Genomic DNA, 24,454 nt, shown 5'->3' on the forward strand with positions numbered 1-24,454 from the left:
TATGTTGCTATTGTATGATTCAAACACTTTTTTCTCAAAGCTATAGGCAGTCAGAATTGTTATCGTGGTCCACATTTTGTCTCCGTGGTGGGTATTATGAAATCATACAGCGCTCTTCTGAAGTCATGCAGATGACATCGCCGAGTTTCTATCAGATATAAATACTGTGAAATCACTGCTCAAGTCTTGAATCTCATAGCAGTAAAAATTCATTCTTCTTAAAAAATCGCTCAGATTATACCGTGATATTCTCAAAATGCCCAACTACGAGGAAATCTCACGTCGTGCCGAGGCCGACCTCAACACCTACCAATCCAAGACTGGCAACGCTCGTCCACAAGGCCTGGACGACGCTGGTGTCAACTCTTATGCGGAAAAGAAATTCGACTCTGCCAAAGTCACCTACGGAGATGACTTGAGCACAAATAGAGGCTACAACAAGCGTATTCCTCCAAGCGAGGGAGGAGACCTCGATGCCCGCGGCAGGTGAGTCAACTTAATGGAGTCGTGTGATACCTCATCAAATGCCAATTCACATGGCTTGAACAGACAAGCTACAGGCAATCTCTACGAAGGTAAAGGAGGACCCGACGACAAAATTGCCGAATCATACCGTCAGCAAGGCGGCCAAAACGACAACGATGTTGTAAGCGCACGAGTGCCCGACACTGAAGGCCTCGGCAGCGCCAACGATATTGCGACGCAGGGAAAGATTGCGTCCAAGACAAACGTTGGCAGCAATCCGGCGGGACCTGGAGGATCGAAATTCAAGGGCAGCGAGTATTATACGCCTGAGAGCGTGCCCGATAGCATCTCTGCAGAGGGGTGGATAGCGCCGGAGAGTGTGACGGAGGCGAGTCGCGAGACGGAGGGGTATTCAAAGTGATGAATTGATAACATGTAAAAGCGAAAACATGAATGAATGAACATCAATTGTATCTGTTTCTTTTTTCCCCAAGTCGTGGTGTAAGTGAGCGTGTAAGTGCCGGCTAGTGCGTCATAGTCTGTCACTGCTTATCGGCCTTATCGCTAGCCGCGAGCGCATGTTGTAGCGTGACCTGCTGAGCCGCTACTCTACAGCATCCCCAAGCTTAATTCAGAGCTCATCAGCCCAATGATGCTCTTTTCTCTATCATGAGTCACCCGTGGTGCTTGATTCCTTAGAATGTCTAGCCAGTCCCCGTCTGCGTCGGGGCTTCTTCCCATGCCGGGATCGCCGTCGTCCTCGTGGGCAGTCTACGGCTCTCGGTTTACGAACTTGGTCAAGCATCCCAGCACGAGAGTCGTGGTTGCTTTCTGGCTACTTGGTGCGCACTCCAACCCGATCACTAGCCATGCATATCCAGTGCGACATGCAACTGAGCTAACAATTTGTCTTGCGATAGGCCTAATCAATAATGTGCTCTATGTCATCATCCTCTCCGCCGCCCAAGACCTCGTCGGCTCGCTGCCAAAAGGCGTCGTCCTCCTCGCCGATGTCGTGCCCTCGTTCTTCACAAAGCTCATCGCCCCCTATTTCATCCATCGCGTGCCGTACCCAATACGAGTCCTCGTCTTCATCGCGCTATCCGCTGGCGGCATGCTGATGATTGCGCTTACGCCTCCGTCAAAATCGGTGCCTGTCAAGATGGTGGGCGTTGTCCTGGCCAGCCTGAGTAGCGGCGGAGGGGAGCTCAGTTTCTTGGGACTTTCTCATTACTATGGACATGTGAGCTTGGCGGGATGGGGATCTGGCACGGGCGCGGCAGGGCTGGTCGGCGCTGGGCTTTACGTACTATTGACAGATTGGTGGGGATTCACCGTCCAGCAGAGCCTGCTCTTCTCGGCGTGTCTCCCCGCCATCATGTTCATCAGCTTCTTCTTCGTGCTCCCGCTAGAACCGCTACGACAAGGCAGTGCGCTAAAAGAGTATGATGCTGTTCCCGGAAGAGACGAAGATGAAGTGGATGGAGACCCGACGGAGCAGGAATTGGCGGCCAGTACTTCTGCCCTGCTTGCGCCAGAGCCTTCTGTCCTTTCGGCAAACACCGCCTACGCGATGAACAAGGGCGATGGACACTCGCTCAAGAACAATCTGCGAAGAGCAAAATCGCTGGTGATTCCATACATGGCTCCTCTGTTTATGGTATACGTTGCCGAGTACACCATCAACCAGGGCGTCTCACCAACGCTGCTCTTCCCACTCGAATCGTCGCCATTTAAAGAGTACCGCGAGTTTTATCCGTTTTATGGATTTCTGTACCAGCTCGGCGTCTTCATCTCGCGATCCTCTACGGCCTTTGTCCGCATCCACCACTTATACATTCCATCTCTGCTCCAAGTGGGCAACCTCATTCTGCTGACACTGCATGCCATGTTCTTCTTCATCCCCTCCGTCTACATTGTGTTCATCATCATCTTCTGGGAAGGCCTCCTCGGCGGCGCCGTCTACGTGAACTGTTTTGCCGAAATTATGGAAAAGGTACCCGCTGAAGAACGAGAGTTTAGCCTCAGCGCCACGACAGTGAGTGACAGCGGGGGAATATGCATCGCGGGGTTGATTAGCATCGTGATGGAGACGAGTCTTTGCGAGTATCAGGTCTCGCATGGGCGGGATTGGTGCAAGAGGATTGGTCCTGCGCATAGCTGAGGAATATAGAAGCAAATAGATGAAGACGCAGACATCAAATGGAGCGTGAATGGTTTAGTGGTAAAATTCTCCGTTGCCATCCGCAACGTCGGGGAGCCCTGGGTTCGATTCCCAGTTCACGCATTCGATTTTCTTTTTGCCGCTTTTGTAGATATAACGCATGAATAATGTACCTAGCACACAGGATATTCATCTTTTTTGAGTCACTGGAGGATTGGGAATACTTTCCACCTACGCCGAAAGCGGAGTCAACTCATCAAGCCTTCTTACTCCTCAAAAGGTGGCGTCGAAAGTTCTCGCACTTGATGCAATCCGCAGTCGCTCAGGACGTTTTCCTCTTTCGGGAAACAATTCCTAATTTGTCTATATAAGAGTACTGGAAACGATTGCATCTGTGGCCATTATTCTCAACAATTGTATAGGGCTACACAGGCCATGCCGGCATGAGTTGTGGGCTGGATTTTGATGCGCTTCGAATAGCTTCTTTACCTCTGTACCATGAAGAGATACACGCGACAGACACCTGGCATGAGTAGCTCGTGGCATGTAAGTGGTCTTTAGATCTCACCACTTTTTGGTTGCAACCAACCAAGTCTCATTGAGACTACCAATGTTTATTAATTCTGACTCTAAATTCTGTTGTTTCTTCTGGAGTATCATTTGCATTTGCGTCTTCTTTTGCTCTCGATTGTATGCATCTCTCTGGGTTGAGATGGTTTTACAGCTCTTAGTGGGGTTTTGGCCTCTTGGCTTCAATTAACCAAGGTACTGCATGTTTGCAGTATGAAATGGGTATTTTCCTGCCAATCTTGCAATCACGACATCAAATCCAGACATGTAGATCGGCCGGGGGCGCTTAGATGGCTTCCGGCATGAAGGCACAGGCGCAGCGTGGCGACACGAGTAAACGTCCTGAAGCAGCCTGGCATTACGCGGCGCGCGAAACCCCGAAGGCCGGAAAAGGGAGCCTGAAGCGGCGATCGGAGGATGGAGGTGCATGATGCGGGATGCCGGATTTTGACTGCTGGCAGGCTAAAGCTGGATGTTAGTTTAATACGAGCAGTGAGTCTTGGCGTATGTGTTGATTGGTTGTAGGCGTATAAATCCTTTTACAAATGTTGAAGTGTTGTCTACTGACAATTGATTTTGGCCTTCAAGTTGGTAACACTGCGCCTTTGATTGATACATGGACCTCAAGCAGGGAATTAAAGCTGAAACAATAACCCAGCACCCCTTGCATCCGTCCAACTTTAAAACCCTTACTCATCAACAGCAGTCTATTGGAAAAACGTTGCAGGGAAAGCAATACACTACGTACCCAATAGCATCGCCCCTTGCCCTAGGCGCGTCCATCGCTCCAAAGTTAGCGACCAACCGCTGCAAATGCGCCGCTCCCCATCATCGCCAAGACGCCAAGCCCAGCGCCTGGTGCCCGCGAGAAGCCGCGCCAGCTGGGAGCAGCCAGCAGGCCAGAGACGCCAGGCGCTAGGATAAGGTGCCGAGCCCCTTTTCCAGCGTTTCTGTCTCTCTGTTTCTCTTGCGGGTGCTTCGCCACGCTTTCGTCGTCCAAACCTTGCGCTGTCTGTGCCGCGAGTCACTCACTGGCGTTCTTGTTACTGCTACTGTTCCTTTCTTCTCCCCCCCTGTTTTTTTGGGTTGTCACAGTCTCTTTTCCCATCCTTCTCTTCTTGTTAACCTGTTGTCCTCCTCTTTCCTTCGTTTCCCTTTTGCCGGTGGACACGCGGATCGTCGTTCGCTACCAGAAGCCCAGGCTCCACTCTCGGATCCCTCTTTTTCCCCTGCCTACCAACTAGGCACTCTCAACCTCTTTTTGCGCCGCGACACAGGCACAAAGAGCCTCTTTCAACGTCTCTCGACAGAGCATGCAGCGATAATGTTTGTCGGCGGCGTTCGATCCTCCAAGCTGTCGGCCCTGCTGGCCGGCACAATCATCTTCATCATCGTCTTTGCCGGCCTGGCCTGGAACCAGATGGACGCCATTGAGCTGCCCAACAGGTGCGTCGTACAGATCGCATCGTATTCCCTGCTCGCATATCGAGGGCTAACCGTATCTCGCCTGCAGAACGCAGCCAAACCAAGGCTCCGGCGCGCCCTCTGAGCCCTTGAAGCCCGACCAGCCGTCGTCGCCGTCGTCGCCCTCCGAGCCCGTCAAGCCCGTCACGGCCGACTCGACCCTGCGCGACGTGTGGTTCGAGGTGCACAAGCCCTCCATCAAGCCCGATGCGCGCTTCTACCAGCCCTTTGGCGCCTTCAAGTTTGACCAAAAGCACGAGGCTCACTTCCCGGAGCCGCTGGGCGAGGATCTCTGCATCATCGATCTCGACAACCGTCCCTTTGATGTCGCCGGCCAGGTCTTTGGACCGACCGTTATGAGCTGGGACAAGGATGCCGAAAAGGTCCACGGCCTGTCTGTCGGCGTGCTCAACCACTGGCTCTATGGTATGTTGCCTTTTGACTCTGTCGCGCGCTGCCGGGATTGCAGCAGCAGCAGCATTGACAAAACAGCCGGCTAACCTGATCATCTGCAGCCAAAATCCACGGCTACAAGTACTACTTTGTCGCCATCGAAAAGCCCGAGGACCGTCGCGCGTCATGGAAAAAGGCCCCCGTCATCTCCACCATCCTCAAGAAGCACAAGACGTGCCTGTACCTCGACTCCGACGCCATCTTCCAGAACCTCGATCTTCCCTTTGAGTGGCTCTTGAACTACTGGGACATTAGCCCCACCAACAACTCGCTCGCCCTTGCTGTTGACCCCGACCGCGAGTACAACAAGGACAAGTTTGGAAAGCTCATGCTCAACACTGGCTTCATCATCACGCAGAACAACCCCAAGACGTACGAGATTATGGACGCATGGGCGGGATGTCCCGAGGAGAACGGCAAGCATCCCGAATGTGTCGAGTTCCGCACCAACTCTCCCGGCCGACCTACTGACCAGGGCGGTTTCGGCACTTTTATCCGCTACGACTACCCCGACGACATCAAGCAGCTCGCCTGCACCGACGCCAACGGTTTCCCTAACAGCGATTCCGAGTGCGAGGGCCGCTTCATTCGCCACCTGTGGACTGGAAAGGACAGCTGGATCAAGATCTTTGTCGGCCAGCAGGTTCCCGGCCACTATCTCGAAATGTTCCACAAGGAATTCCTCGAGTCCAAGTCTGAATTTTACATTACCGAGAAGGATCTCATGGCCAAGGCTGCGGCTGAGGAACCCAAAGCCTCGACTGAGGAGCCCAAGGCCTCGACTGAGGAGAAGTCCAAGGACAAGTTATAAATGGTTTATACGCTATTGTACTAGAGACGGATCCTTAATCACGAAACGACACGACAGGACTGAGAAAATTACATCTATATCGGCATATAACAAAGCACCTATAATACGGCTAGCCATTTCCACTGGGTCATTTTTCGAATCGTGTTTCTTGGCTTTCTTTGCCAGTGTCTTTTTTTTTCTTCTCTTTTCCATATACGATATGTAAGCATTAAAAGGCACAAAGAAAGAGGGCTTGTCTTTTTTTTTTTTTTTCATAACAGAGGGCGGAAGAAATGGTAAACTGTCGAAACGGGAAACGCGTGATTTGTATATATAATCAAGGAAGTTATCTTTTGGGATTTTTTTTTGTCAACATAAGCTTAAGAAAGCTCTTTTGGGGCGTGGATAAATAGCGAATGGTGATGTAGCTTGCATCATGGCTGTGCATGGGCGGCAGATGGGTAATGTGCTGCTGAATAAATATTTACAATGACTTGGGATTAGTTCTTGCTGTCATGTGTGTAAAATGAGTGGTGCTTCGGTTAGATGGAGATTATGTGCTGCGAATCAGGATACATGTGAAAGGTTTCAATCGAAACATTGAGCTCGGTAAGCTTCTACGAGCTCTGAGCTACCCAAAAAGGCGTCCTGTTTACAAGGCAGTGGTTCTATTTCTGGCTATGATATGAGGCTGTGCCGAGTTGTTTGTGTGTGAGTTGAAAAGGCAAAGTTGTCGGGTGAGCGTGCACATGACCGCTTTCAAGCAGCACGAGATGTTATTTCAAATAGAAAAAAAAAAGGCAATCTGGTGGACACATGGATGGGTAGACATTGACCATTATTGACAAGATTCCAGTCCCTGTTGGAGAAAATACAATGGCAGTTGTATGAATCAAAGGTTCCCCTTTTATACATGCTCACAAGCGACCTCATCTCCAGAAGACAAGATAGCCCAATGACAAGACATGGAAGGGAAAAAGAAAAAGGGGGGGATATGCTCACCGCCTTTGAAGATATGGTCAATCTCTGTGTAATGCCTCCTGCGAGGACCCGCGATTCTGTGACACGGCGCGGTCGAGTTGGACAGGAGGCCGCGCATGAGGCTTATTGAAAACATGCAGCAGGGTCGGTGCTACGAGTGTTGTTGATTCACTCACGATGGCGTCTTTTGGAAGGGGAGTCTGGGAATTGTTCAATCAAGATCTGTAGCTCTAGAAAAAGCAAGGTTTATTGTTGATGGATGAGTTGTTTTGCTAGTATCCCAGCATCCATATCCTGCCGCGAGCATGGCCCTTGTCCCCCCCTTTGATGTCTATACGCACTGCCTCGTCCACACAGCACCTCCTTGAGCGCCCAGCACCGCATCAGCATCTTCTTCACACCCGTAGCTCTCCTCGTCGTGGCAGCCACAAGCCGACCGACCGTCTTGCCCCTCAAACCCAATCCCAACACCGTCGTCGTCTCGCTAGTAGCGGCCTCTGTCGGGCCCGACTTTGCATTCTCGTCTGCTGCCCTTTTCGCGGCCTCGAGGCTGCATTTCCCGCAGCATCTGTGCGTGTAGATTTCGTCGGGGGCGCGCTCGTACCGGCCGCTGCGGCAGGAGAGGCCGTGGTGGTGGATTCGCCAGCGGGAGAGGGAGCCGTTCCAGCAGGGGACGCGGTTGAGGCGGCGGTTGAAGGTGAGGAGGCAGGAGGAGCAGCGGTTCCAGGACTGGAAGTGGACGCACATTGCGTATTGCTGCTGATCTGGAGTATGATGGTTGAGTTGTGGATAGTTGAAAGTGTAAGTCTGTGTTGTAAAATTGTTGATTCTCACAGCTCTTTGTTCTAACGATTTTCCCCGGATCTGTGAGGTGAACAAAGGATGCTCGCGAGTATACTCATTCCAGTAACGAAACTTCGAAAGTCTAGACCAGTGAGGCAGCCCCATCTATATTTGAAATCACTGCCAACAGAATACAACGCCCTTTTTCTTCTATTTTCTTCGTTACGTGTTACAAGATGAGTCTCGTTTGAGTGGGCTCCCCTAGGTGGACGTGACCGAACCTTGTCCCTTTGTGAAATCGTACTTTTGCATCATTGCTTTTTTTCGTGTTTGAACGCTCGGACGATAAATTTGGAGCTTTTTTAAAAAAAGTTTGCTCTTTCTTTTTGCCATGAGATTTGCCTTTTATAGATGGGCTTGTGAGACGCGGCGTGGTGCTGCCGCGGAGCCTAGGGCAGTCTCTTCTCTCTTGTGGCTTTTGTTTGAGAGAGGCGGAGTCCCGATGAATTGGAACTAGAGGAACGGCGTGGTGCTTTTTATAGCTGTTTTTGCCTGCCCCCTTTTGTGTAAATCGAGGAGAGGGCTGTGAATAGCTTCAAGCTTGCTGCATACACAATCACACACACCGTCACTGTCGTTTTCCTCTAATTTCTCCCAGCAATCACAGCTTCCATCTCTCTCTCCCTCTTATCCGTTTGATGTACTTCCGCGCACCACACCCACAGCCCCCCCCTGACATTTCCTCTCAGCATCATCTGTGGTAGCACCGGCATCCTGTTACAACGCACCTGGGATGCGCATATACACGGCAACAGGTAACACGAGTGACAGCTCATCAAAGGCGGTGCATCTGGCGGTGAAGCTCTCCCGGCTCGGGAAACATGGGCACAGAACTCTGCTGCTAGTGTTGCTGGGAAAGGAGCCTCTCTCTCTCTTGATCCCTCAGCACTCCAAGTCCGCCCACACAACCATGTTCTCCGGCGGATCAGCCATCTCCCTGAAGAACCTGGCCACCTCGGCGTCATCGTACCGCATGCTAAAGTGCGTCAGGACAAACGTCGTCCGCGGCCACCTGCGGATGACGGGCTCCAGGTCGCTCCACAGCGTGTGCTTGGTCTTGGCGGCCTGCGCGCGGTGCTCCTCGTACAGGAAGCTGCACTCGTGGATGACGACGGGGATGCCCTCGCGCAGCCAGGCCGGCGCCTCGGCGAGCGTCGCGGCCGTCGTGTCGCCCATAAAGGCAAAGATGGGCGCCGTGTGAGGCGCCGTGAGCTGCTCGCCGGCCTTGCGCCGTGCCTGCAGCTCCGGGCCGGCCAGCGAGGCGAGCTCGGGCCTGAGGCGCTGCGTGGTCTTGCTGAAGACGTAGCCCAGGCAGGGCACCTGGTGGTGGCAGCGAAAGGCCGTGGCCGTGATGCCCGGGGCGCGTCGCAGCGGCACCACGTCGCCGGGCTGCAGCGCATGCGTCCGGTGCGTGCCCAGAAAGGCCGTGGCCGACGGCGACCTCCCCAGCGCCTCACTGCGCGCAGCCACGGCATCGTCCACGGCCAGGCCAACCGCCGCAGCATCCTCCACGCCAATCTCGCCGCCGCGGTTCAGCAGCGTCTTGGCCAGCACAAAGTCGTCCAGGGCGTCGCGCATCTCGGCCGGGCAAAAGACGTCGGGCGGGTCGTCGCGCTTGACAAAGGCCGGCGCCAGCAGCGTGTGGTCGCTGTGGCCGTGCGTCAGGAAGATGTGCTTGGGGCGCTGGCTGTTGACCACGAGCCCGGCGTCCAGCAGCAGGTTCAGCGACGGGATCACAAACGACGTGTGCCAGGCGGCGCGGGACCGGCCGGTGAGCACCAGCTGGCTGTGCGGCTTGGGGAACGTCCATTCGAGGGTGCTGGAGCGCGTGGGCTGCGGCAGGGGGGCGGCGAAGCGCGCTTTTGACGGGGCCATGGAGAGAGGCTGTGAGGGCTGGGCAGTGGTTGAGTTGTTTGGAGTTGGTTGATGTGGTGTTTTGAGGTGGTGGATCAACAGGTTTCGCCACTTTTTAGTATACTCCGCGTCACATTGCAGTCAAGACACAGACACAAAGTAGTTTGTTCGTAGACTTGACGTAGATTCAAGTTGAACAAGGCACTGGAATAGATTGGGTACTTCTTTTGGGGTGTTTCTATGCTCGGGTACTGTACAGAAGTTGCTGGATTGATGCCCTGTCTCAAGGCAGAGCGGGGTGATTATGGACCTTGACGAAATTCTCAATGTTATTTGACTAAATTCATTCTATAACGAGTGTACCAACGAAGAATCCTACAGATTTACCAGGTTTTTTTTTTTTTTTTTTTTTTTTTTTTTTTTTAAATCAAAACAGAGCAATGTGATTTCCAACCATTAGTGAGCGAATACATAGCGAAACAAGCAATTGTCAGTCTTTTCCAAATGCCACATAATCCGACCACGCTCCGAGTGCGTAGCGACATTTACATAGCAATGGCCCCTTGCAGGTTGGAAACATGACGAGAATATTGGTTCGTGTCAAGTGCTGTAGCGTATCCAACATGGTTGATCTCAGTTTGGACTTGCTGAATGATTGTGCATCGCTACAAGTATCGATTAGAACAAAAGTCTTTGCGAATTGGACCGTGACTTGATTCAACATGTTGGTGAGCTCATCGGTACATGGCCGCGTCTCGCCATTGTGTGAAGAATAGAGCCTTTCCACCACAAATGGGACGTTGGGAAGACCTTCGACTAGCTGCCTCAAAATGCTCGATAGCAGGACGTCAAACGCCTGTTTATTCCTCCAGTGGTCAGGGATATGGATGCTTGCGATTCCTAGCCTCGATTCATTCCGCGACTTTGAGTAAAGATGGTCGACCATTCTTGATATGGCGACTTCGCCAACTGCTCCCTCGCTTGGAAGGAACAAAATCTGGTTGCAGCCCCGAAACCATTTGTCAAAGTCTGCCTCATCATAAGTCGGTATGCCCCGGCATTCTGTATTATTTTCATTCTCCTTTTTTGGTATCATTTTTTCAGCGCCCGAGAGCCAGCTAAGAATGCTATTGCGGTAATCGCGAAGTTGGCTGACAATGCTAGCCTTGGGTTGCCGACAGATGATTCGTGCAGGTCCTAGAAAAGATGTAAGATATAAAGTTTCATGAGTAATGAGTGATGAAAGAAAAAGAAGAAAGAGAAGAAAAAGAAGAAAAAGAAGAAAAAGAAGAAAAAGAAGAAAAAGAAGAAAAAGAAGAAAAAGAAGAAAAAAGAAGAAAAAGAAGAAAAAGAAGAAAAAGAAGAAAAAGAAGAAAAAGAAGAAATCCTTTCCGGGAATTATCAGTTAAAAAGAAATTGACTAACCAGAGAGTACACCGGCATCTCTAATCTCGGCCCTGCGTCTAATGGCCCTAGGAGGACATGCTTTCAACATCTCATTGATGAAATCATATATCTCGGCCTGGGCTCTAATTTCGATGGTAGCAAGGGCTTTCACAATCTCATTTGCATAAGTCGCCGCGGTTATAGCTGAGTAGTCTTGCCAGATCTTCCGAGTCGTCTCAGGTTCAGAGTCAGAGTCCAAGTACTGGCAGATGCCACGAATTACTAGACACGGGTGATCAATTAATCCTGCTGCCTCCTTGTCAAAGCACAAGACGTCCTTGTCACGTAAAAGGACATGTCGGGTCTCGTAATCCTTGATTTGTCCATCGCTAGAGGCAATTAGACCATAGTGGACTCTCGGGGGCTCTTCAATAAGTTGATCATCTTGACACAGCAGCTCTGTACGCGGGGGCAAGTACTTGTTGAGGCCAGGGAAGAAGACCTTGTCAGTACGTGAGTCGGGACGTTCGAATTTTCTGAGAAATCCAGGGAAATATTGAAGCCGCCGTTTAATGGTCCCTTGGAAAACTTCGCCCGCCCACTTGTACAAGTTGGCATCGTATGGTGAACTGGAGCAGTCCTTGTCCGTTGTATTGAGGCTCTCCACAGCCTTCTGCAAGAGCCAAGGAAGTGGATTCATAAACTTGATGTTTTGGAAGCTTCTCTTTTGGACCGTTTCGTCAAAATTGTATCGGAACACACTGCTCTGCCCTTTTTGTGTAGCGCCAACGACAACATCTCCCAGGCGGATGTCATGCTTCGAACTTGGCATGCCGCCACCAAGGCCGACTATGACACTAGCTTTGATGCTAGGGATCTTTTTTCAACACGCTCCGCATAACAGCTGCTGTAGTCATTGTGCCGCCTTGTCTGTAGAGCGGGGCGGCAATTACAATTTTGTTCCCTGCCATGGTTCCCAAGCTAAAGACGACGTCATCGTACTGATCTATACCTTCTGGGAGGGAATGCTCCTCGTCGAGAAAGGTCCTGGCGGCCAAGTATTGTGTCGATGTATCACAAATCCAAGCAATCGCGTACTGATCGAACCTCGAAATGTTCTCGGCACACGGAACTATGAAAAGGTATTGGCTTTGAATCATCAAGAAGGAGTCGATAAAACCATCAGCCCACGTGGGAAATTTTTGCCTCAAGGTATCTTCAGATATAGGAATGTGAAAGTCTGTGATTCCCTCTTTAATAAAGCCTAGAATGGCTTTTGGAGATTTGTGAATCACCAGAATAGAAAAGATCTTTCGTCTGGAAGCAAATGACTCTCCTGCTGGTTGCCTTTTGTCATGATACCGGCGAGCCGTCTGAACTTGATTGGTGCAGTAGTCAACTATCGTGTCTTCTTCGTCACAGTGTACAGTGGAAAATAAACCATCGAAGAAGTCATACAAGTCGTTTCGTGTGAAAGTGTCGGGCTCGCCAATTCTGCGCGGAACTTGACCTTCCATTCGAGCCAAAGCAGCCGACGCCTTGGGGGGTAGATCAAGGTTACCACATGCATGAATGTCCAAGGCCCTTCCCAAGAGATTGTAATATGTGAGGCGCATTTGCTGCACCTTGTCGAGCGAAATATCTTCGTCTTCAAACACTTGCCACAATGTAGCCTTCCGTTCCAATCCTGCGTCTCCGGTGATCAAATGGACTCCCATGGTAGTAGCTATGGATTCCTTTATGCTCTCGTCTCGATGAGAAAGAACGTCTGCTAAAATTTGCTCCGGAGAGTTTTGTCCCAAACCTTCAGCATCATCGTCATAGCTCTTTGATGTTGTTTGAGCAATGATCTTTTGCTTTTCTTTAGCTGATAATGCAGTCTTTGACATTTCCAGAGCGAGGAGGCCCAAAGTTTGCAAGTGATCAGCGATGTGGCTCAGCATCGCACCGTAATTTAGATTTTTCAATTCATGGCCATTTGCCAGCAAGTTTTCTTGCAACTTCTCAGCAGCTACCGCTACCTGCGGATCACTACAATCACTGCGCGAACCTCTCGTCTTTTTGGGTGCACAAATAAGACAAGTCTTTAGAGGTGGATGATGATTCGGTGCTGGACTTCCACCATTCGATACGAGCTCCATCTCCAGCAACAAGTCGCCGTGAGCAGCATTCATATGGGCGGCCCACTCCAGATCGCGTGGCGTAACAAGGGAAATCCGAACACCCAGGCGACATACAGACAAATGGCAATAGATCCTGGTTCACATGGCGCCTGTATCGCGTCAATTGATATATGAAAGCGCGCGGCCCTTTGAACCGTAATAAGTTTGGAAATGAATTGAACTCACCTCCACCAAGAGACATTGGCAAAGTCAGATTTTGAGAACACCTCTCTGCAAATGGGGCAGCGCTTTGTAACTTCTTCGCCCTCAAATTTTGGAGGATCAGGAAAACACGCCACACTCTCATCGAATTGTACAAAGGTCGGAGTGCTGCCTTCTATTGACTGCCTGTTTTGCTGTGGCTCGGTGTTGGACGTGCAAAGAGAGCTTTGCTGCATTGGACTGGCGTGTGTTTTCCAGTAGAGCAATCTCGTGTATTGTGCCCCCATTGACCCTTGAAGGCGGTGCAGAAATGACCTCGAGATGCCTGGATAGAGATCGAAGAGAGCCCTTGCCGCTTTGGCTTTGAACCTCTCACGAAACACAATATACGTCATACTACCTTCCAGGTACATCTCAGCGCAAATTTGAAGCGCTGGCCTAGCCGCGGCTCTAATTTTCAAATTTAGTTCATGGAGTCTGTGTACTGTTCGGCCGATGTAGCTGAGCCTCAATCGTATGTCCTTTGCTTTCTCTTCAGGTGACGTCGCGTTCTCGTAGGCGAAAGTGACTGATAATTGGTCAGCTAACGTTCTAGGAGTAGAATGTACCATACAAACTTGAATGCAAATTCTTGTTGAGCATGTCTAATTCTCGCTCAAATGACGAGCGAAAATTTGGCTGGCGCTTCAGGCGCTGGCCAAGACCTTCGTAACCTTCATCGTAAACGCAGAGACTTCTCTTCCAGTGGTCAAAGCTTTCCTTATAACGTCGTATTTTGGAAAAATATTCCCCTTCTTCACATTTCCTCAGATCTATGATGGCTTCTGAAAAGTTCCAAGCGCAGAGAGCGACTATATCTGCAATTTCGACGTCATTTCTGTTGGGTTCAATGGTATTTGCCTCGGTGGTGGCAACTTCGTCTCTGGTAGTCGCCATTGTCTATCGCTCAGAGGAAAGGTGAACTGCTTGCACTCTATGCATGTAGTCAACAGCAGGCGGTAGAGATTTATATGTGGATTGTCCAAAGCAGCCACTCGGGGTGAGTGATTTACCCGACACAAAGGGTGCCAAAGGTGACACAGCCAAGAAGACTTTGTTATTTGATTTGAACAAGGCCGGTAGTTTGAGTTACACAAAGGAAAAGAAATGATCCGGCATTCTTGTTGCCTGATCGACGCCTGATTACATCACAGCAAGTACTTTGAACTGGCTGTTCCTGTCTTGTTTTGAGGGAATGGCGTTCATCCCAACGAACAAACAGACTTCTTTGTCTCTTTGAGTCTTCAAGCAGATCTAGGATAAATAAGTCAGTAGCAGTAGCCTACAAAAAGTGCCCGATCAAAGGAAAGCACATATTGTCCCTGATTAGCTACAAGCTCAGCTCTGTACCTCGCTTCCCAAAGGTTATAGGGCATTTATATATATGTGTGTGGCTAGAAAGAAAGTAGAGAATCATTGTCTTTTTCATATTTCTTTCTTCCTTTTCTTTCCTTTTCTTTCCGTTTACAAACACGCGAATGTGGTGTGTGCAATATACAAAATTCTAAAAAGTGTGACATGCCAATTAAGATCAACAAGAATCAGGTACATATTTGGTTCAGAGTAATTTAAGCCAAAGCATGTACTACCTTGAATATGCCCAACGAAATGCGAACGATTGATCGTAGGTAAAACTATTCTTTGTTAGAGACATTGACGGAGAAAACGGGTCCATGCTCAAAGAGTACCCGACCTGATAAGGTCATTATGAGTGTCCTGAACCTATCCAACTAATCGTGCGCTCATCTGAGACTGAGAACAGTCCATTTAGTCTCCCTTCCGCAGGTCATACGGGCTTCGCACAATGTAACGGAACTGCTTATTCTAAAACGGTCAAACGTACATGTACTATTACTGCTACGCTACATAATAGATTGGGCATTGCACCCCTTGCAGTGTAAAATTCTATTGGCGTGCAATTGTGGATATATGTCTGTGTCACCAAATGTTTGTGCGACCAAATGAATTTTCCAAGATCAGGCCCTAATTGAAGACCTGGACTGGAAAATTTGATTCAAGCTGGAACTGCTTGCACAATATTCAATAACGTTGAAACCAAAGGCCTTAAAATCAGCCCATGGTCACGATTTACAACTTTCATCCTCCGAACCTGAACTCGCCTCCTTCTAGCTTTCTTCCAGCAAGATAGACGCGTCATGGAGTGAAGCAGTACAAACCGACACAGAAAGAAGCTTACCGAAATCTTTTCGATTGTCATAATGTCGCTGGAAGATACCCATTTGTGCACGACTATCGAATGGAGAATACTCTCCAAGTTATCAAGATACGACCTCGCGCGCTACTGCAATTTCACCCATAATGCCCCTCAAAGCAGGACTATTCAAGATGCCCTGGCTGATCTTGACTCTGAATTACCTGAGATATTCAGGGCCATACAGCTTGAGACTTTATTAGAGACCAAAGACGAAGCGTTGGACGAGGTTGCTTACTACGGTAGTAGCAACGTTACCGACGGCGACGATTCATTTTTGCAGCCGCCTACGAGGCGCCTGGGTATTACATATTCTCGACGCGTATATAATATCCTCAAAGAATTTTGCTCCTTTCTCGAAGAGCGAGTAAACCCAGCGCTGATTGTACCGAAGGATGGGGATGATAATGGTGCCTATCAGAAATTGCAGCTTTTCCTTGACCGCATTGAAAAAATGGATTCCTCTACTAAGAATCCTAACTCTACCCCGGATTTCGATTTTCAGTCAACACCATTTCTCTCCGTCATTTCTAAAAGCAGAGCGATGAAGCCGACTTCTACCAGCGAAAGCCATACCAATGAAGTTCTCGAGCAGCAGATGCTTCAGGAGATTAAGGACTTGCGTGCTACTCTACTGAGATTGGATACATTATACAATGAAATTCGAGTACCAAGGAAAATCGATAAGATTTCAATTCATTATGGCCTACACAATGGCCTCAATGAAGGCATGACGGACTCGGTTTCTTCGTTCAACATTCTGAGGAAATATCAACAACGAACCGCTACTGCACGTCGCGTGATATGTGACAGCTTCAACAAGTGCTCACAAGAAGAAAAAGGCCGACAGCATGAAGCCTTCTTCCAGCTTCCCAGTTGGGAAATGATGTCTGACTATTACTCGCCACAAGAAGAACTACCTCAGCTTTTCTTCATTAGGTGTTCAGAGACAAGAAGCGAGGGTAGCGACTGGTGTCACACGCGCATGTATCCTTTCCCGTGAGTCTCCCTACTGCCAGGGGTTTTCAAACTTCATATAATATTTTACTACTTGTGTGTGATGCATGAGCTAACTCAAAGCCCATAGGACGGATGGTACGAATCAATGTAGAAGGCGGCCGCTCTGTCTGGCAATGCGCTCTGCCACTTCTAGCAAATCAGATTTGGACGTCTACGCCCCGGCGCATCCTGAGAGCAATGGGTCTGACAATGTTACCATACATACCCCAATTCAGCTACGTCACTCTAGAAGATATGACAAAAGCATCCCTGGTGGTGGTTCAAGTCTCAGGGATTTAGCCAAGATAGGCTATTTCTTTTGGACAGAGAACATGGATTTCGCGGAACGAACCGGCGGTGAAGATAAAATACTGGACATTGGCCAACGTACGGCTCTTGCCAAGAGGCTCGTTGTTTCTCTGATGCTATCTGTTCACTCTGACCGTACCATTGACGTTTGGTGCCCAAAATACATTCGATTCTTACACCCTAGGGACACGGAGTTGACTCCAATGATACCAGTATATGAAAGCCGGGGAAGCCAAATCTCGTGGGGCTCCAAACTGCCCAAGATTCTGGATCAACTACGCTTAGAGGATGGAGATTATGATCAAACACTTCCCATCTCATTTTATGATTTAGCAAAATCGTTGGTACTTATCGCAGACGGGTCACTGCTTGAACGCCATGAAATCCGGAATGCATCAAAATACAACGAATCATGTGTCGAGCTTCGAAAGCTGATTAGAGCGCGTATCCAAGGAATTCAAAACACATCGCGCGAAAACAATGCCCCCGATATTTTACCTTTTTTGAACGCTGCCAACAACTGCTTATACTTCCACGAGCGATACCCGACCTACCTTGACGAAGAACCGTCTGGTGATGAGAAAGAAGCTGCGTTCAGATTTGTATTTGAACAAGTTCTCACTGTGGTAGACGAGAGGCTGAGATTGGAGAATCAAGTTCAACCGAGTCCTGTCATTCCAACAGTTGCGCTATTCGATGGAACGACTTGTCTGACAGTGTCAGTTATCTCTGAGAGCCGTTTCTGATAAAGACTAGCTGCGAATACTAATAATCGCGAGAATAATAGTAAAAATTTTGAGACGGAAAGATTTATGGCTTTTCTCGAAAGTTTCCCCGAATCATACTCACGACTTCTTCCAAGCCATGCTGATATCGCCACTAGGCGAGTCCGTATTGCACTCATTGATACTGGAGTGGACTTTGCGCATCCTGGAATCATGAATGCGAAATGTAAAGGGCGCATGAAAGAAGACTGGTGTCTCCGCTTTTCTGATGGCAAAGTTGACAAGGATATAATGGACGAAGTCGATTCTCTACACGGGTCGAATTGCGCTTCTCTCATTCATAAAGCGGCTCCAGAGGCTGATATTTATGTAGCCAAGGTGTTCAAAGGCACTACGCTTGAAATAAAAGAAATTGCTCAGATAAGCAAGGTGAGATATTGTGTACGGAATAACTGCAAAGCCGTACAGAGCCAATGCGCAAGAGAGAGAGAGACTGGGAGGGGACAGACCCTAAGTTGAAGGGCACCAATTCAAGATGATTTAACTAACATGTATGTTGACCTAGGCAATCGATTATGCGATGAAAGAGTGGAATGTGGACATCATCTCGATGTCCTTTGGCTTAACGCCACCTGACGCGCGCCAAGACGGAAATACGCAGTTGGAAGAATCAGATTTGAAGGAGTATGAAGAAATCATCAACGGCATTATTAAATCGATTAACAACGCAATCACGTCATCTCGGCTCGTATTTGCCGCCGCCTCGAACGATGGCAAGAATAGACGTCGTACGTTTCCAGCCAACTATCCTTCGGTTTTTGGCGTTTATGCCTCGGACGGACTGGGCGCTGTTTCTAGGATGAATCCATCCTCACAAGAAGACGATATTAATATTATGACACTGGGCATTGATGTGAAGGTGTTTGAAAGGAGGCAGGTGGACAAAAATGGTGTCTCTTCGTTTATTCGTGAGCCAAAGCATAGGTCTGGAACATCTTTTGCGACAGCGATTGCGGCCGGTATAGCAGGCACGGTCTTGGATATAGCAGACCGCGGGAAAGAGATGGAAGAACAGACCAGAAAAAGGCTCAGAAACTATGGGGGCATGAGGAGGGTATTTACAGAGCTATTGCCGCGCGACGAAGATAACCATTGCTACTTGACGCCGTGGCATCTTTTGGGTAGGAGTTGAGAAGCAGATCAGTCCAAACAGAGACTTCAAGTGGAAAAAGTCAATAGGATACTCAAGTACTATGTTGAGGTCTAAAGTGTTAGATACAAAGATGTGCTGGGAGGAATCATATGTAGCGTGGCATTCTTCAAACGTTCCTTGCATCTCTTAGACCAATCGTGACATTCAAAGTTATCGCCGTATAATCCAAGTGATAGGATCAGTCTCTCCAAACAAGGTCTCATCCACAAATGTCTGGTCTTCTGCGCTGTCCACCTCGTCATCAGCATATCGGATACCATCCATAACACTGCCATCCCGGTGACTTCCATAGGAGAGCGTACAGCCCGCGGTGCGCTCCTTTTCATGCCACTTTCCATGCCTGTCCCACCAGATTTTCTTCACTCGGAAACCAAGGATAAATGGCGACGAGCTACTGAAGCCGCATGAGATAGTCGACCCATGCGAGTAGCTTCCCTCCAAGCCAATCGAGGTAGATGAAAGTGGCTCGGGCACTGCAAGCTCGCTGCTAATGGTCCCTTGCTGATGTTGGACTTTGGAGAGTCTGGCTCCCTCCGTCCAAATTAGGCCTGTAATGAGGTATATACGCTTCTTGTGCCTAAGCTCGTCGACAAAAAAGGACACCGTTGGAGATTCAAGAGTTTGCTTTTGAATTCTTCGCTCGGAGTGAAGTATCGCATAAATAGCTTGTCCACTGTCAAGGTTTCGTTCCCGGTGCGTTTACCAAAGAATTTCGCGCCCAAAACGTCTTCATTGAGAATTCTAGCCCATATGCTGCTCTTTCCGTGATGCAGATCCTCCAGATGGCGTGTGAAGCCCGCCTTTTCAAGCGGGCCATCAGCAGGGACTAATGATGACTCTGATACTTGGATTTCATCACCGCGATTGATCGGGTTCAGCACTCCCTGGATACCGAGATCTCCAAGGACGGAGCCCAGCTGTAGCTGGCCAAGGGGTGGGGGTGGAATATTAAAATCAGGACAGAGTATGAAGGTTGGTATAGGACTGTATGATCCGGCCATGCTGAAGGTAAAGTCTTGACACAGTATGGAAGCTTCAGAATTAAATAGTTTCTATTCCATGCGGTCTGAACGATCGAAAATAAAGAAAAAAGGGTGAAACAAACCGGGAATAGCGATGATAGTAAATACATATAGTCAGAAATCTGTAACACCACGTATTAGCTGGCATACGTGACACTGTAGCGGGTACTTGGATGCAAACAAACGAGTACGAAGAATGCCTTCCGTTTGGATGGATGGTGCAGCCAAATAGAAGGTGTGGTAGTGCTTCTCGGCGCGTTATCGCATGCATCCTCCCTCTCTACGCGCCATGCGTCCTTTGTACGAGGCGAGAGAGGGGTCTTTTGTGTACAAGTCACAGTGTAACTCATACATTGATCAATAGAACGCATTATACAGCCTTCCGATATTCACCGAAACTGCTGTTAAGCGCTGATGTGTTTGATACATACAATCTAAACCCGTACTCAAAGTGTCGAGTCGCCTGAAATCTAAGCAGTGAAGCAGAATTGTGACTTGCTGCAGGTAGGGAGGGCGCTGATATATACCGCGTAGACAATCTGACCCTACAATAACAGCTAGGTGCACATTTGTTTGTATTCTTTTACGCAAAGATTTATACGTACAAATTTTCTTCCCTGGCTTGGTGCTGAATATACATTTTCTCCCCTACAAGCATATCATCTCTCAATTATCATGAAAAATTCCAAAATGTCGAAAGTTGAAGGCAAAAATACAAAGAAGGAATTCAAGTTCAACGAGCAATGTTTTATTATTACCAAACGTTCACAAGTTTATGTCCAACTCCCGGGGAGCCATGTATACAAGCACAATGGATCAGTGGATTGATGTATTAGCTACTTGAAGAACAACGATGCTTCTTACAGCTTTGTATTTGCAGATTGCATATTAAGTATATACACTCATCAAAAATAACACAGAAATGTCTTCTCCTAAAAGAACAGCCTAATAAGAGGTATCCCTTTCTCTCCCCTTCTCCCTTTTTGTCCCCGCGCGCGTATGTGCTAGCTGAGCTTTTACTGAACATTCAGGTCAAGATTTGGTGTTGGGTTAAAAGAAGAGGCATGTCTGTTTTCAGACTAGATTCCAGATACAGAAGGGCATATAGATACGTGTAGTCCTGGAACGAGAGTGTGCGCTCCTCGGGGCTTCGTGTGACCCCTAATAAAGAATGCGCATTGAATCGCCTCCAAGTGACGGCAAAGTCGAATTGATATGAAAGTCAAGGCCTAACATCTTCTTCACTTAATCCTAAACCTAATTTTCTTCTTGCTTACACATCCCATGCCTCTTTCGTAATCCTTCGTCTACCAACGCTACGGCCCGGCTCTTATGCATGTCCGGTAGCCGTTAGCTATGACTTGAGCTTTTACGTCTCGGGGAAAAATAAAGTAATCGAGAAATCGGCTTTCCCACTTGCGCAATGCTCTAAGCTCAATAAATGTCTAGCACGCTATAGGATTTACCAAACTATTCTCAGTGATTTCTAAGCTCCACTTGATCGCATATGAGTTCAGATTAAGTTTCAGTGTTAGTATCAAACTGACTCGGCCGTCGCTTTTCTTCTCGGCTGCCTCGCTTCCAGCTGAATGGCCGACGATTACTGAACCTCGGCCAATATATCGCTGAAGCCAAGAAGCACGCTATATATATCAGGAACAAGTTTGATGGTATCATTGAACAAATGCGTCAATGCAGTTTCTAGACTTGGAGTCCTTGTCCCAGAGGGCAAGAATACGCGGCTGATGGGAATTGTCCGCCGACAGGGCTGATAGGGATTTGAAGAATAGAGATGCTCAACCCCGGTTATGGTATCATAGCGCGCCGAATAATCTACGGCAGTCGTATGACTTGAGAGATAAACACATGACTTTGATGCTCCAAATCGTGACACGACTTTATACGAAGCAAAAATAGAAGTGATATGCATCCCTCTCGAAAACGGGGCTGCCTGGTTAAACATCTTTCCCATCTCCACGAGCACGTTTACCGATTTTTAGATCCCTATCAATCCTAGCCCACCAACGTATACCTAATCATAAAAAGCTCAGAACCCGGGCAATATTGTGGCGACGCCTTGTTTTCTTATCGAGTCGCCAAGCCATGTATCGCTCGCACTCGGATCGGCCGTTTTTTTGTTTCCTCCCTTGAGGCCAAATTAATATTCTTTGCATAGTCCGGTGCCCAAGCTTGCGGATTTTGCAACTCCATTTGGAATCTAGCCGTTACGTTATCACAAAGATGGTCCCTCATAGAATCCTGCAAGCAGAAAAATGAAGTCACCAGCTAATCAGATACCTTTCTTGATGTCTAAGCAGCATTGAAAATATTGAATAGTAATCATCAATCTCCAAAGCGGCATAGCGCTACCCATTCGCGCAATGCCATTCGCTAGAATCTTTCTTTTCTGCTTCCTACCTCGGCAATATTCGTGTTCAGTAATCGTAAAATGTCCACTTTTTCGGACCCGGGCCGCCGCCGTTGATCTTGGGCTTTGCCCCATTCAGCCGGCGTTTATTGTGCCACAGTATATGATTAGCAATGAAGGGATGAAGGAAGCTGAGCAGGGCGAGTGCGGTTTCTTTTATAGAGGGTGTGTCCCATCTCCTGAGTGAAGCCTTGATTTAATGGTACGGACCACTGGCATCCTTGCTACTGAAAGATCGTCGCTCAACCCGCTCGCCGAAAAACATCAATAACACAGCACAACAAGGGTCATTGGGGAAAAAAGCAAAGAAACAGAAGAGCAAAGAAAAGGAGAAGAGGAGGACACCAATCTAGGCTCTACGACTTTCTTGGCGAATCATCCAGGGGGCTGGAGAAAAGGACAAGTCCTCCGGCAGCTAGCTCAGCTCACTCGGTATCCTCAACGACACCAATCGCCTCTGTGGGAAACAAAAAATAGGAGACATGGCCTCTCCAGAAGGAGTCCTGAATGGCTCCTCCTCAGATATCCAAGCAGACGACAAAACGTTGGTAGTGAAGCCGGAAGACCAGTTTGTCAACAGCGACAACAACAGCAACAGCGATGCCGAGAAGGGCCAGGTTTCGCAAGAAGTCCTCGACTGGGACAATGACCCTCATAATCCATACAACTGGCCTGCGTGGAAGAAAGGCATGATGGTGTTTACTATTTCTACAATGGGTCTCACAATGTGAGTATTACTGTGCTTGCTACTTTCAAGAAGCGATACTAACACAGCAAACGCACAGATCAATAGCCACATCCATCTCCAGTTCGTCTGTCGGCCTTTTGCAACAGGAATTTGGTGTAAGCAGAACCGTCGCCCTGCTGCCCCTTACTCTCTACGTCGTCGCCCTTGGCCTTGGCCCAGTAATTGGAGGCCCCCTTTCCGAAACGATTGGCCGATATCCTGTCATCATGGGTGGCATGCTTCTCGGCTCCTTCTTCACCATTGGAGCCGGCTTCGTCCACAACTTTGGCGCCTTGTGTTTCTTCCGATTTCTCACTGGGTTCTTGTGGGCTCCTGTGTTGGCCAATGCTCCTGGATCGCTTTCAGAGACGTTTATGCCAAAGACAAGAGGGCCCGTCAGTGCTCTTTTTATTTTAACTCCCTTCTTGGGCCCTGGCCTGGGGTAAGTTTCTTCATCTCTTTGTACATCTGATATTGGATTGTATCCAAGGGTCTGACTCTTTCCTATAGACCCGTCATCGGCTCTTTCGTTTCTGTCGACAAGGGCTGGCGCTGGACCGAATGGACAATGCTCTTCTTCGCCGCCTTCACCATCACACTAGGTTGCTTCATTGGAGAGACTTTCCACCCAATCCTCAAGCGCCGTCTGGCTAAGAAGCGTGGCCTTGAGGTCCCCCCACTTCCTCCTGTGAGCGAGCGTATCAAGACTTTCGCCGTTGTGGCCGCTGTTAGACCACTTCTCATGCTCTTTACTGAGCCCATCGTTTCGTTCATCTGCCTCTACGTCGCCGTCAATTTTGGCACCCTTTTCAGCTTCTTTGGCGGCGTTCCATACTCGTTTGGTCTGGTATATGATTTTGATATCGAGCAGTCCGGCTTGGTCTTCCTTGCTATTGTCATCGGCTGCTTCCTCGGCCTTGCGACCATCATGGCCTGCGAGATATTCTTCTATCGAAAGCAGGCCGTCAATTACCCTCCTCACAAGATTCCTCCCGAGCACCGACTTTATCCCGCCATGTTGGGCTGCTTTGGACTGCCCATCGGTCTCTTCTGGTTCGCTTGGACGGCGCGAAAGGACATCTCCTGGGCAAGCCCTGCGGTAGCCATCATTCCTTTTGCTTGGGGCAACTTGTGCGTCTTTGTCAGCACTATCCAGTACATTTCCGATACGTATACCGGCAACGTCGTTGCGAGTGCTTCCAGTGCCAACAGCTTGGCACGATATGGCTTCGCCGGCGTGTTTCCCCTTTTCACTATCCAAAGTAAGTAAATGTCACAGTCGTGAGTCCCTTGGCGAAAAGAGTGCTAACAGTTTATCTAGTGTACGAAACTCTTGGGATTCACTGGGCTACCAGCTTGCTGGGATTCATTGCCCTAGCGCTAATTCCCATTCCCTTTGTTCTTTACCGATTCGGTCCGACTATCCGGGCGAAAAGCAAGTTTGAGACTCACAAGTACGAGTGAAGTAATGGGCACCGACGAAGAC

The 24,454-nt window shown here is 48.9% G+C and overlaps 11 protein-coding genes across 11 annotated transcripts; 5 read left to right on the forward strand and 6 right to left on the reverse strand.

The window, feature by feature from the left end:
* The first annotated feature begins 164 nt into the window (after positions 1 to 164).
* Positions 165 to 934, forward strand: TrAtP1_010412 (uncharacterized protein). The gene is made up of 2 exons (XM_014089732.2): positions 165 to 486; positions 550 to 934. Exons 1-2 carry the CDS (start codon positions 257 to 259, stop codon positions 884 to 886), a joined length of 567 nt encoding a protein of 188 aa, XP_013945207.1. The 5' UTR covers positions 165 to 256; the 3' UTR covers positions 887 to 934.
* Positions 935 to 3,757, forward strand: TrAtP1_010413 (uncharacterized protein). Its single transcript, XM_014089530.2, has 2 exons — positions 935 to 1,307; positions 1,386 to 3,757. The coding sequence occupies exons 1-2, from the start codon at positions 1,166 to 1,168 to the stop codon at positions 2,627 to 2,629; spliced, it is 1,386 nt and encodes a 461-aa protein (XP_013945005.2). The 5' UTR covers positions 935 to 1,165; the 3' UTR covers positions 2,630 to 3,757.
* Positions 3,726 to 6,398, forward strand: TrAtP1_010415 (uncharacterized protein). Its single transcript, XM_014089731.2, has 3 exons — positions 3,726 to 4,645; positions 4,713 to 5,089; positions 5,179 to 6,398. The coding sequence occupies exons 1-3, from the start codon at positions 4,524 to 4,526 to the stop codon at positions 5,925 to 5,927; spliced, it is 1,248 nt and encodes a 415-aa protein (XP_013945206.1). The 5' UTR covers positions 3,726 to 4,523; the 3' UTR covers positions 5,928 to 6,398.
* On the reverse strand, positions 6,055 to 7,634 carry TrAtP1_010416 (uncharacterized protein; the record flags this gene model as incomplete). Its single annotated transcript, XM_066114696.1, has 2 exons — positions 6,055 to 6,110; positions 7,229 to 7,634. 2 exons carry the CDS (start codon positions 7,632 to 7,634, stop codon positions 6,055 to 6,057), a joined length of 462 nt encoding a protein of 153 aa, XP_065970793.1.
* Positions 7,635 to 8,612: 978 nt separating this feature from the next.
* TrAtP1_010417 (uncharacterized protein) lies at positions 8,613 to 9,605 on the reverse strand (the record flags this gene model as incomplete). The annotated part of the gene is made up of 1 exon (XM_014089730.2): positions 8,613 to 9,605. One exon carries the CDS (start codon positions 9,603 to 9,605, stop codon positions 8,613 to 8,615), a length of 993 nt encoding a protein of 330 aa, XP_013945205.2.
* A 469-nt stretch (positions 9,606 to 10,074) lies between these two features.
* Positions 10,075 to 11,802, reverse strand: TrAtP1_010418 (uncharacterized protein; the record flags this gene model as incomplete). The annotated part of the gene is made up of 2 exons (XM_066114697.1): positions 10,075 to 10,781; positions 11,010 to 11,802. The coding sequence occupies 2 exons, from the start codon at positions 11,800 to 11,802 to the stop codon at positions 10,075 to 10,077; spliced, it is 1,500 nt and encodes a 499-aa protein (XP_065970794.1).
* Positions 11,803 to 11,839: 37 nt separating this feature from the next.
* Positions 11,840 to 12,913, reverse strand: TrAtP1_010419 (uncharacterized protein; the record flags this gene model as incomplete). The annotated part of the gene is made up of 1 exon (XM_066114698.1): positions 11,840 to 12,913. One exon carries the CDS (start codon positions 12,911 to 12,913, stop codon positions 11,840 to 11,842), a length of 1,074 nt encoding a protein of 357 aa, XP_065970795.1.
* Positions 12,914 to 13,885: 972 nt separating this feature from the next.
* TrAtP1_010420 (uncharacterized protein) lies at positions 13,886 to 14,230 on the reverse strand (the record flags this gene model as incomplete). Its single annotated transcript, XM_066114699.1, has 1 exon — positions 13,886 to 14,230. The coding sequence occupies one exon, from the start codon at positions 14,228 to 14,230 to the stop codon at positions 13,886 to 13,888; it is 345 nt and encodes a 114-aa protein (XP_065970796.1).
* Positions 14,231 to 15,552: 1,322 nt separating this feature from the next.
* Positions 15,553 to 18,903, forward strand: TrAtP1_010421 (uncharacterized protein; the record flags this gene model as incomplete). Its single annotated transcript, XM_014089728.2, has 4 exons — positions 15,553 to 16,544; positions 16,633 to 17,571; positions 17,641 to 18,007; positions 18,144 to 18,903. 4 exons carry the CDS (start codon positions 15,553 to 15,555, stop codon positions 18,768 to 18,770), a joined length of 2,925 nt encoding a protein of 974 aa, XP_013945203.2. The 3' UTR covers positions 18,771 to 18,903.
* A 38-nt stretch (positions 18,904 to 18,941) lies between these two features.
* TrAtP1_010422 (uncharacterized protein) lies at positions 18,942 to 19,792 on the reverse strand (the record flags this gene model as incomplete). Its single annotated transcript, XM_066114700.1, has 2 exons — positions 18,942 to 19,314; positions 19,395 to 19,792. 2 exons carry the CDS (start codon positions 19,790 to 19,792, stop codon positions 18,942 to 18,944), a joined length of 771 nt encoding a protein of 256 aa, XP_065970797.1.
* A 2,570-nt stretch (positions 19,793 to 22,362) lies between these two features.
* TrAtP1_010423 (uncharacterized protein) lies at positions 22,363 to 24,432 on the forward strand (the record flags this gene model as incomplete). The annotated part of the gene is made up of 4 exons (XM_066114701.1): positions 22,363 to 22,968; positions 23,027 to 23,410; positions 23,479 to 24,230; positions 24,290 to 24,432. The coding sequence occupies exons 1-4, from the start codon at positions 22,724 to 22,726 to the stop codon at positions 24,430 to 24,432; spliced, it is 1,524 nt and encodes a 507-aa protein (XP_065970798.1). The 5' UTR covers positions 22,363 to 22,723.
* Between the last annotated feature and the right edge of the window lie 22 nt (positions 24,433 to 24,454).

Source organism: Trichoderma atroviride, chromosome 5 (assembly GCF_020647795.1).
Source record: "Trichoderma atroviride chromosome 5, complete sequence".
Taxonomy (NCBI): domain Eukaryota; kingdom Fungi; phylum Ascomycota; class Sordariomycetes; order Hypocreales; family Hypocreaceae; genus Trichoderma; species Trichoderma atroviride.

Bases quoted from the DNA above. Each gene is read 5' to 3' on its own strand.
- TrAtP1_010412 (XM_014089732.2), top strand. From the start codon at position 257: ATGCCCAACTACGAGGAAATCTCACGTCGTGCCGAGGCCGACCTCAAC. The intron at 487-549 runs GTGAGTCAACTT...TGGCTTGAACAG, and splicing joins GACCTCGATGCCCGCGGCAG to ACAAGCTACAGGCAATCTCT.
- TrAtP1_010413 (XM_014089530.2), top strand. From the start codon at position 1,166: ATGTCTAGCCAGTCCCCGTCTGCGTCGGGGCTTCTTCCCATGCCGGGA. The intron at 1,308-1,385 runs GTGCGCACTCCA...GTCTTGCGATAG, and splicing joins GGTTGCTTTCTGGCTACTTG to GCCTAATCAATAATGTGCTC.
- TrAtP1_010415 (XM_014089731.2), top strand. From the start codon at position 4,524: ATGTTTGTCGGCGGCGTTCGATCCTCCAAGCTGTCGGCCCTGCTGGCC. The intron at 4,646-4,712 runs GTGCGTCGTACA...TCTCGCCTGCAG, and splicing joins GCCATTGAGCTGCCCAACAG to AACGCAGCCAAACCAAGGCT. The intron at 5,090-5,178 runs GTATGTTGCCTT...GATCATCTGCAG, and splicing joins GCTCAACCACTGGCTCTATG to CCAAAATCCACGGCTACAAG.